At 42.3% G+C, this 11,112-nt stretch overlaps 1 protein-coding gene across 2 annotated transcripts in view; it reads right to left on the bottom strand.

Annotated features, from left to right (window-relative positions):
- Positions 1 to 315: 315 nt before the first annotated feature.
- The window catches only part of LOC106606440 (guanine nucleotide-binding protein G(o) subunit alpha), a 35,700-nt gene continuing 24,903 nt past the window's right edge, over positions 316 to 11,112 (bottom strand). The window contains exons 9-11 of one of the 2 annotated variants that reach the window (XM_045721303.1): positions 9,156 to 9,243; positions 8,923 to 8,991; positions 760 to 844 (exon numbers count right to left, since the gene is read on the bottom strand). In XM_045721303.1, the coding sequence (XP_045577259.1) occupies positions 8,969 to 8,991; positions 9,156 to 9,243 (111 nt within the window). In that variant the 3' untranslated portion in view covers positions 760 to 844; positions 8,923 to 8,968. Of the gene's footprint in view, positions 845 to 8,922; positions 8,992 to 9,155; positions 9,244 to 11,112 lie in introns of both variants that reach the window. The other variant, XM_014202653.1, reaches the window with a different exon arrangement.

The raw sequence follows: 11,112 nt of genomic DNA, 5'->3' as shown, positions 1-11,112 counted from the left end.
GGTAATAGCCAAAGTGTTTGTTAAATCATATGTAATGCATAGCAATGTACATATGTATTAATTTCCTTGTTTAATGAATAAATACATCTTATATTGCACTCAAATTATTTTACCCAATTATTTCGCCCTATAGGTCAAAATGAATCCTGCTTCACACATTTGTACAATTATCTATTATTATATATCAATCATCTATACACCTATTTGTATGTAAATGTTAAGACACATTTTAGTTAACTCAAATAGGCCATAATACAAACCACTCAAGCTTAGCATACATCTGCCGCCATCTTAAAATAATTACCAAAGACAAGTAGGCCTATACATTATTTTATTGAATTAAAAAAGACTTATAAAATGTCAAGAATACAGTCAAAATGAGGAATGTCCATCCATATTAACTTAGCTCAGTCCTTTAAATCCATGATGACAATACAAATTAACTAAGGATATAGCTTTGAATGTCCTGAGCAACTAAATTAAGTTGGTTTTACAGATCATAACAGTAAAAATAAATGTACAAAACACAATGACAGTTTTCTGTAGTTAGTAAATATTACATATGTTAAATTATATAAAAACAAATATCCATCAATAAAATCTAGAAAGTGTCTTTAAGGCACTGATGCAGTCAAATGCACCCAGGTCAGGGCTTATAGCAATGAGACCGCCTCCAAGTTCTCCTTGATGATGGTGTCCATGACGACGTGGAAGACCACCCGTACGTTGTGGGTGTCCGTGGCAGTGGTGTAGTGGTGGTAGACAAGCTTGTTGGGGGTCCTGTTGCAGGCCACAAACATGGCAGTGATGTGACGTGCAGCAGCATCCACGTCCCAGTCGGCTCCTGTATTAGGGGACGTAGCAGAGAAGTCACGTCAGTTGAGTGACATATCCAATTGAGTGACGTGTACAAGTTGAATTTCAAGTTCAATCTCCCACAATTTACTAGCCATAGGGAAGTTTGGGCAACTGCCTGATGGGCTGGTCCATCTTCAGCCCATGTTATAGTAAATGTAGTTTTTTGTGCTGTGATCATTATTTGGCTAATGAAGGGGCCCAAAAAAATAAAAAAAAAAACATAAATCCAGTGTTGCAAATATATTTTCTCAGTCCGCCCCTGTCCATCTCTATAGGCTTGTAGCTTATTCCATATCTTCAACTCCATCACACGATTACAAAGACTGACTCTGGTACAAGAGTGCTGTAAGGAAACATGTTTAGTAGCAATCATGCGTCAATGGGGTTTGCGGTCCTAAAAATGAAAAACGGTGAGTCTTGCTCCTAGATATTCCTTTAAAAAAAAAAAAAAAAAAAAAACTGGATTAGGTAGATGTGTGCATGTTTCAAAATCATGGACAGACACGTGAAAGGTTTGGAAAAATCCAGTGTCTGGAGATAAATGTCTCATTTAGGCATGATGAACTGAAACTCAGTGAACAAGTGAAATTATGTTCCGTGACAAGTTCACGCAAAACAACTTGGTTCTTATAGAGTGGACAAACGGAGAGAAAACAACCCCGCAGCTCAACTGAAGACTGAAGACCTCCATGTTAATTACCACACCTCCTGCTCTGCAGGATGAGAGTGAAATATGTTACTGTTACGGAGCCCTGAGGACCACAGAGGCTGTGTATAAGTGAGGTGTTATCGGTCTGCCATGATAACCCCCTGGCAAGACATTCTGGCTTCTGAGTGGCTGCGTCTGAAATGGTACCGTATAGACCTCTGGTCAGAAGTAGTGCACCATGTAGAGAATAGGGTGCACTTTGAGACGCAGCCATTGTCTTGTATCTTGATACCCCCATTGGGAATGCTATGAGTAGGTTTCCCCTCATGCTGCAGGGAAAACTGCAGTAGATCCAGTCTAAAGAATGTGGTAGCGTAAACCGGAATGTGAATACTGGATGTATGTTCCAGGGGGATTCCCATAGAAAACACAGTAACACAAGGATGCCTGCAAAGAAGGGATTCTCCATATGGAGAAACCAGTCCCAGCTTTAAAATGACATGCAGCTTATAAAGCCTTTCTAAACACTACATAAATGTATAACGTATGTCATGCTCTATAAAGGGTTCATAAATGTGGCATAACTGTGTGACAACCACCAATGTCAAATATGCCATAACCCACTGTTAAATATTATAACTGCTTTATAAAAGGGTGGCATAAGCATAGCTTAATAAATCATTAAATTGAGGCTTCACAAAGCATTTATAACCTTCTCATGCATGTTGGTAGAGCATTGCAATGTCAGGATAGTGGGTTTGATTCCCGGGACCAGCCATATGTAAAAATGTATGCACACATGACTAAGTCGCTTTGGATAAAAACATCTCTTATAATGGCAAAATTATTATACACTGCTCAAAAAAATAAAGGGAACACTTAAACAACACAATGTAACTCCAAGTCAATCACACTTCTGTGAAATCAAACTGTCCACTTAGGAAGCAACACTGATTGACAATAAATTTCACATGCTGTTGTGCAAATGGAAAAGACAACAGGTGGAAATTATAGGCAATTAGCAAGACACCCCCAATAAAGGAGTGGTTCTGCAGGTGGTGACCACAGACCACTTCTCAGTTCCTATGCTTCCTGGCTGATGTTTTGGTCACTTTTGAATGCTGGCGGTGCTTTCACTCTAGTGGTAGCATGAGACGGAGTCTACAACCCACACAAGTGGCTCAGGTAGTGCAGCTCATCCAGGATGGCACATCAATGCGAGCTGTTGCAAGAAGGTTTGCTGTGTCTGTCAGCGTAGTGTCCAGAGCATGGAGGCACTACCAGGAGACAGGCCAGTACATCCGGAGACGTGGAGGAGGCCGTAGGAGGGCAACAACCCAGCAGCAGGACCGCTACCTCCGCCTTTGTGCAAGGAGGAGCACTGCCAGAGCCCTGCAAAATGACCTACAGCAGGCCACAAATGTGCATATGTCTGCTCAAACGGTCAGAAACAGACTCCATGAGGGTGGTATGAGGGCCCGACGTCCACAGGTGGGGGTTGTGCTTACAGCCCATGTCACGTCCTGACCAGTATAAGGGTTTTGTTATTGTAGTTTGGTCAGGACGTGGCAGAGGGTATTTGTTTTATGTGGTTTGGGGTGGTGTTTTTGGTAGAGGGGTATTTGATTTATGTATTCCGGGGTTTTTGGGCACAGTTCCTTGTCTATGTATTTCTATGTTTAGTCTAGTTAGTTGTATCTCTATGTTTAGGTTAATGGGGGGTTGGACTCTCAATTGGAGGCAGGTGCTTTCTCGCTGCCTCTGATTGAGAGTCCTATATATGGGTATGTGTTTGGTTTAGTGTTTGTGGGAGATTGTCTCTTGTTTTGCGTGTGTGAGCCTTACAAGACTGTTTGGTTGTTTGTGAGTTCTTCGTCATTTGTTATTTTGGTGTTTTCTTGGTTTCAATAAATATCAAGATGAGCATCCACATTCCTGCTGCGTTTTGGTCCTCCTTTCCCGACGACAACCGTGACAGCCCAACACCGTGCAGGACATTTGGCATTTGCCAGAGAACACCAAGAGTGGCAAATTCGCCACTGGTGCCCTGTGCTCTTCACAGATAAAAGCAGGTTCACACTGAGCACATGTGACAGACGTGACAGAGTCTGGAGACGCCGTGGAGAACGTTCTGCGACCACCATGCTTCACCGTAGGGATAGTGCCAGGTTTCCTCCAGACGTGACACTTTGCATTCAGGCTAAAGAGTTCAATATTTGTTTCATCAGACCAGAGAATCTTGTTTCTCATGCCTTTTGGCAAACTCCAAGTGACCTGTAATGTGCATTTTACTGATGAGTGGCTGCCATCTGGCCACTACCATAAAGGCCTGATTGGTGGAGTTCTGCAGAGGTGGTTGTCCTTCTGGAAGGTTCTCCCATCTCCACAGAGTAACTCTGGAGCTCTGTCAGTGTGACCATCGGGTTCTTGGTCACCTTCCTGCCCTTCTCCCCCGATTGCTCAGTTTGGCCAGGCGGCCAGCTCTAGGAAGAGTCTTGGTGGGTCAAAATTTCCTCCACTTAAAAAAATGGAGGCCACTGTTCTTGGGGACCTTTAAATGGTGCAAAAATGTTTTGGTTCCCTTCCCCAGATCTGTGCCTCGACACAATCCTGTCTCAGAGCTCTACGGACAAGTCCATCATCATGGCTTGGATTTTGCTCCGACATGAACTGTCAACTGTGAGACCTTATATAGACAGGTGTGTGCCTTTCCAACTCATGTCCAATTAATTGAATTTACCACAGGTGGACTACAATCAAGTTGTAGAAATATCAAGGATGATCAATGGAAACAGGATGCACCTGAGCTCAAGGATCTGAACATGTTGTCATGACTTTGGCCTGTGGGTAAGGTTTATGACCCCCCCATAAATACCCTTCTCCCTTCCCCTCTCTTTCTGACCCTACTGAAGGACTGCTGAATAGCCTGTGTTAAATATAGAGAGTCTGGGAACATCAAACAAATGGGGAAAAGGAACCATATTTTGGTAATAAAACCAGCTGGAAATATGCTTTGGAACGTAATGAGTATGGATGTCAGTTCGGTTGTCATCTGAGACATTATGACTGATGACAGGACGACATAAACGGTACCTGGGAAAGTATACACCCTCTAGTTATCAGAGTCACATGGAATTGTTATGCAATTGAAATGTTTGATATTGAAATTGTTTGTTAGGAGATTAAATGTAATTTTAGCTTCCAAATGAGAGATTTGGGTTTTCATAAGGAAAGTGCCCTGCTTGATCAGTGGCCCACCCCTGTGAAGAGACAGGGGTTATAAACGATGAAACACATCCTTCCCCCTCTCCACTATATAAGCCTTTGACGAAAAGATAACCACATGTTCCAGTACGTGAGGTCTGCAGCCTCTACGTTAGAAGGACACACGTCAAGTACAGAACTAAGCCAACCTCGGCGTGAGCTTTGGTGGCGAATGGTATGAACTTTGAGCTTATTCACTACAGAAGTGATACTTCCTAGCCGTTGACTTAGCAGCGGCCGCTGTAGACGTGGGCTAGGAAAGGACGGACGACGGATCCAGTCTAACAAACAGACGAAGATACCACCACGTATCCAATTTACCACCAGAGACATTCTTCCGAGGACAGGAAGATCTGTTGGCCAACCCGGCCAGCATCTACGACCAATCTACTGAAGCGCAGCTCAGAGTAAATATTTATTGCATTTTCCTTTTCCAAATGGGCGGTAATTTAGTAATGCATAAGATAATGTATTTTCGATAGCATAGCTACTGTTTGTTCCTAAGTCTTCCCGCTCTTTCATTCAAGCCCAACCCCCTTTCCTTTGTGTAACCAGCCATCATACAGGTTCCGTCCACCAGGGACGTTTTCTGTATGACATCATTTGTATTCTGTGTATTTGTAATTCTGTGTGATTAGTTTAGGTATTTAGTAAATAAATGATTAAACCCAATTTTGTATTGCTGATTCAACTTGTTAGCCAGGGTTCGTGAAGATAGCCAAGAATTTACAACTTTCATTATGAGACTGAAAATGAGATAAGGGTTAATAGACTGCTATCGATGTAAAATATAAATAGGTCTTTAAGAGTTTATTCAGAAGATAACGGCTCTATAAACACTCTTCCGTGGTGTCCCGACTTTCTAGTTAATTACATTTACATGATTAGCTTAATCAGGTAATATTAATTACAGAGAAAGAATTTTATAGGTTAGCATGTCATATTCCTTAATCCGGCATAGCCAAAAACACGACAATGTGTAAATAAGTATTGTTTATATTATTTTTAACAGAATGAGCAAACATTTTGAAAAAACCTGTTTTATTTATATATCTATCTATCTATTATCATCAATCTATCTATATATATATATATATATACACACTGCTCAAAAAAATAAAGGGAACACTTAAAGAACACAATGTAACTCCAAGTCAATCACACTTCTGTGAAATCAAACTGTCCACTTAGGAAGCAACACTGATTGACAATAAATTTCACATGCTGTTGTGCAAATGGAATAGACAACAGGTGGAAATTGTAGGCAATTAGCAAGACACCCCCAATAAAGGAGTGGTCCTGCAGGTGGTGACCACAGACCACTTCTTAGTTCCTATGCTTCCTGGCTGATGTTTGGTCACTTTTGAATGCTGGCGGTGCTTTCACTCTAGTGGTAGCATGAGACGGAGTCTACAACCCACACAAGTGGCTCAGGTAGTGCAGCTCATCCAGGATGGCACATCAATGCGAGCTGTGGCAAGAAGGTTTGCTGTGTCTGTCAGAGCATGGAGGCGCTACCAGGAGACAGGCCAGTACATCAGGAGACGTGGAGGAGGCCGTAGGAGGGCAACAACCCAGCAGCAGGACCGCTACCTCTGCCTTTGTGCAAGGAGGAGCAGGAGAAGCACTGCCAGAGCCCTGCAAAATGACCTCCAGCATGCCACAAATGTGCATGTGTCTGCTCAAACGGTCAGAAACAGACTCCATGAGGGTGGTATGAGGGCCCGACGTCCACAGGTGGGGGTTGTGCTTACAGCCCAACACCGTGCAGGACGTTTGGCATTTGCCAGAGAACACCAAGATTGGCAAATTCGCCACTGGCGCCCTGTGCTCTTCACAGATGAAAGCAGGTTCACACTGAGCACGTGACAGACGTGACAGAGTCTGGAGACGCCGTGGAGAACGTTCTGCTGCCTGCAACATCCTCCAGCATGACCGGTTTGGCGGTGGGTCAGTCATGGTGTGGGGTGGCATTTCTTTGGGGGACCGCACAGCCCTCCATGTGCTCGCCAGAGGTAGCCTGACTGCCATTAGGTACCGAGATGAGATCCTCAGACCCCTTGTGAGACCATATGCTGGTGCGGTTGGCCCTGGGTTCCTCCTAATGCAAGACAATGCTAGACCTCATGTGGCTGGGATGTGTCAGCAGTTCCTGCAAGAGGAAGGCATTGATGCTATGGACTGGCCCGCCCATTCCCTAGACCTGAATCCAATTGAGCACATCTGGGACATCATGTCTCGCTCCATCCACCAACGCCACGTTGCACCACAGACTGTCCAGGAGTTGGCGGATGCTTTAGTCCAGGTCTGGGAGGAGATCCCTCAGGAGACCATCCACCACCTCATCAGGAGCATGCCCAGGCTTTGTAGGGAGGTCATACAGGCACGTGGAGGCCACACACACTACTGAGACTCATTTTGACTTGTTTTAAGGACATTACATCAAAGTTGGATCAGCCTGTAGTGTGGTTTTCCACTTTAATTTTGAGTGTGACTCCAAATCCAGACCTCCATGGGTTAATAAATTGGATTTCCATTGATTATTTTTGTGTGATTTTGTTGTCAGCACATTCAACTATGTAAAGAAAAAAGTATTTAATAAGATTATTTCTTTCATTCAGATCTAGGATGTGTTGTTTAAGTGTTCCCTTTATTTTTTTGAGCAATATATATATATATCTATCTATCTCTCACCAGGATCCATATTGACCATACAGTTGAAGTCGGACGTTTACATACACTTAGGTTGGAGTCATTAAAACTCGTTTTTCAACCACTCCACAAATTTCTTAAGAAACTATAGTTTTGGCAAGTTGGTTAGGACATCTACTTTGTGCATTAAAAGTAATTTTTACAACAATTGTTTACAGATTATATCACTGTGTCAGAATTAAAGTGGCTCAGAAGTTTACATACACTAAGTTGACTGTGCCTTTAAACAGCTTGGAAAATTCCAGAAAATTATGTCATGGCTTTAGAAGCTTCTGACAGGCTAATTGACATCATTTGAGTCAATCGGAGGTGTACCTGGATGTATTTCAAGGCCTACCTTCAAACTCAGTGCCTCTTTGCTTGACATCATGGGAAAATCAAAAGAAAGCAGCCAAGACCACAGCAAAGAAATTGTAGACCTCCACAAGTCTGGTTCATCCTTGGGAGCAATTTCCAAACGCCTGAAAGGTACCACGTTCATCTGTACAAACAATAGTACGCAAGTATAAACACCATGGGACCACGCAGCCTTCATACCGCTCAGGAAGGAGACACGTTCTGTCTCCTAGAGATGAACGTACTTTGGTGAGAAAAGTGCAAAAACAATTCCAGAACAGCAAAGGACCTTGTGAAGATGCTGGAGGAATCGGGTACAAAAGTATCTATCCACAGTAAAACAAATCCTATATCGACATAACATAAAAAGCCACTCAGCAAGGAAGAAGCCACTGCTCCAAAACCGCCATAAAAAAGCCAGACTACAGTTTGCAACTGCACAGGAGGACAAAGATTGTACTTTTTGGAGAAATGTCCTCTGGTCTGATGACACAAAAATAGAACTGTTTGGCCATAATGACCATTGTTATGTTTGGAGGAAAAAGGGGGATGCTTGCAAGCCGAACAACACCATCCCAACCGTGAAGCACGGGGGTGCTTTGCTGCAGGAGGGACTGGTGCACTTCACAAAATAGATGGCATCATGACAAAGGAAAATTATGTGGATATATTAAAGCAACATCAAGACATCAGTCAGGAAGTTAAAGCTTGGTCGCAAATGGGTCTTCCAAATGAACAATGACCCCAAGCATACTTCCACATTTGTGGCAAAATGGCTTATTAAGGACAAAGTCAATATATTGGAGTGGCCATGACAAAGCCCTGACCTCAATCCCATAGGAAATTTGTTGGCAGAACCCTAACCCTACCAAATACTAATTGATTGTATGTAAACTTCTGACCCACTGGGAATGTGATGAAAGAAATAAAAGCTGAAATAAACCACTACTATTATTCTGACATTTCACATTCTTAAAATAAAGTGGTGATCCTAACTGACCTAAGACAGGGAATTTTTACCAGGATAAATGTCAGGAATTGTGAAAAACTGAGTTTAAATGTATTTGGCTAAGGTGTATGTAAACTTCAGACTTCAACTGTACCTGAAGAATACACATGTGAAGAGGTCATTTTATTCTCCTCACAGCCTTATCTTAAAGCAATGGCGTTCGCTAAATCATCAGCAAAGGAATAAAACAGATTGATTATTTTAGGAATAATGCAAAATGCATAATTTTTTTGACAAGTACAATTTTACATGTTTTTGGATTGACTGATTTGGACAACAGCGAAAACTAACCAGAATTGATACCAATATATATATTTTTTACTTTACCTTTGTAACTAGGGAAGTGGAGTCGCAAGTGCCTTCCTGAGTTTATGATCTTCTCCTGGAAGAGGTCCCTTTTGTTCATTAACAGAATCTGAAAAAGATTTGATGACAATACAAAAATATATAATTCTGATAAGACTAGAGCTTCATTCCACAAATCTAAATAGCTAAATCAATGTCAACATTTGAACAATGAGGACATAAAGTTAATAAAATCAATAAAGATGCATGTCAAATAGTTCTGAAAGTAAACCTTTAAACACTCTCCCATACATTCCTTCTAGTGTCACTCCTGACCTATACCAACTCACATGACACACAATAGCTTCCTAGAAGAGAACCAAAAAGACTGATATAGGTTTTTCAATTCAGGGTCCACAGCTGGTGTCAAACCTGTGAAAAGCATTTTAACAAATAAACAATGCATTCAGAACTCTTCCCTTTTTCCACTGTTACATTACAGCCTTATTCTAAAATTATTTTATAAAAAGGTTTTATCCTCCAATCTACACACTACCCCATAATGACAAACTGAACAGGTTTAGAAATGTTTACATATTTATAAAAACAAAAAATATATTTAAGTATTCAGAGCCTTTGCTATGAGACTCGAAATTGAGCTCAGGTGCATCCTGTTTCCATTGATCATCCTTGAGATGTTTCTACAACTTGATTGTAGTCCACCTGTGGTAAATTCAATTGATTGGACATGATTTGGAAAGGCACACGTCTTTATAAAAAGGTCCACAGTTGACAGTTCAAGTCAGAGCAAAAGCCAAGCCATGAGGTTGAAGACAGAATTGTGTTGAGGTACAGATCTAGGGAAGGGTACCAAAACATTTCTGCAGCATTGAATGTCCCCAAGAACAGTGGCCTCCATGATTTTTAAATGGAAGAAGTTAGGAACCACCAAGACTGATCTTAGAGCTGGCCGCCCGGCCAAACTGAGCAATCAGGCGAGAAGGGCCTTGGTAAGGGAGGTGACCGAGAACCCGATGGTCATTCTGACAGAGCTCCTTTGTGGAGATGGGAGAACCTTCCAGAAGAACAACCATCTCTGCACCACTCCGCAATCAGGCCTTTATGGTAGAGTGGCCAGACGAAAGCCACTCCTCAGTGAAAGGCACATGACAGCCCGCTAGGAGTTTGCCAAAAGGCACCTAAAGGACTAATCAGACCAAGATTGAACTCTTTGGCCTGAATAACAAGCATCATGTCTGGAGGAATCCTAGCACCATCCCTACAGTGAAGCATGGTTGTGGCAAAATCATGCTGTGAGGATGTTTTTCAGTGGCAGGGACTGGGAGACGAGTCAGGATCGAGGGAAAGATGAACAGAGCAAAGTACAGAGATCCTTGATGAAAACCTGCTCCAGAGCGCTCAGGATCTCAGACTGGGGCCTAGGTTCACCTTTCAACAGGACAACGAGCCTAAGCACACAGCCAAGACAACGCAGGAGTGGCTTCAGGACAAGTCTCTGAATGTTCTTGAGTGGCCCAGCCAGAGCCTGGACTTGAACCTGATCGAACATCTCTGGAGAGACCTGAAAATAGCTGTGCAGCGACGCTCCCCATCCAACCTGACAGAGCTTGAGAGGATCTGCAGAGAATAAATGGGAGAAACTCCCAAATACAGGCGTGCAACGCTTATAGAGTCATACACAATAAGATTGGAGGCTGTGATCACTGCCAAAGGTGCTTAAACAAAGTCCTGAGTAAAGGGTCTGAATACTTATGTAAATGTGATTTCAGTTTATTTTTAATACATTTGCAAAAATTTGTAAAAACAGTTTTTGCTTTCTCATTATGGGGTAGTGTGTGTTGATTGATGTGGGGGGAAAAAAACAATTTAATAAATTTGAGACAAAATGTGGATAAAATCAAGGGGTCTGAATACTTTCCAAATGCATTGTACATCATTAGCTTGTAAGAGAAAGAGATACCAGTAACGTAACCTAAAA

This window comes from Salmo salar, chromosome ssa06 (assembly GCF_905237065.1).
Source record: "Salmo salar chromosome ssa06, Ssal_v3.1, whole genome shotgun sequence".
Lineage (NCBI taxonomy): Eukaryota > Metazoa > Chordata > Actinopteri > Salmoniformes > Salmonidae > Salmo > Salmo salar.
This window is presented reverse-complemented; position numbering and strand designations above follow the sequence as displayed.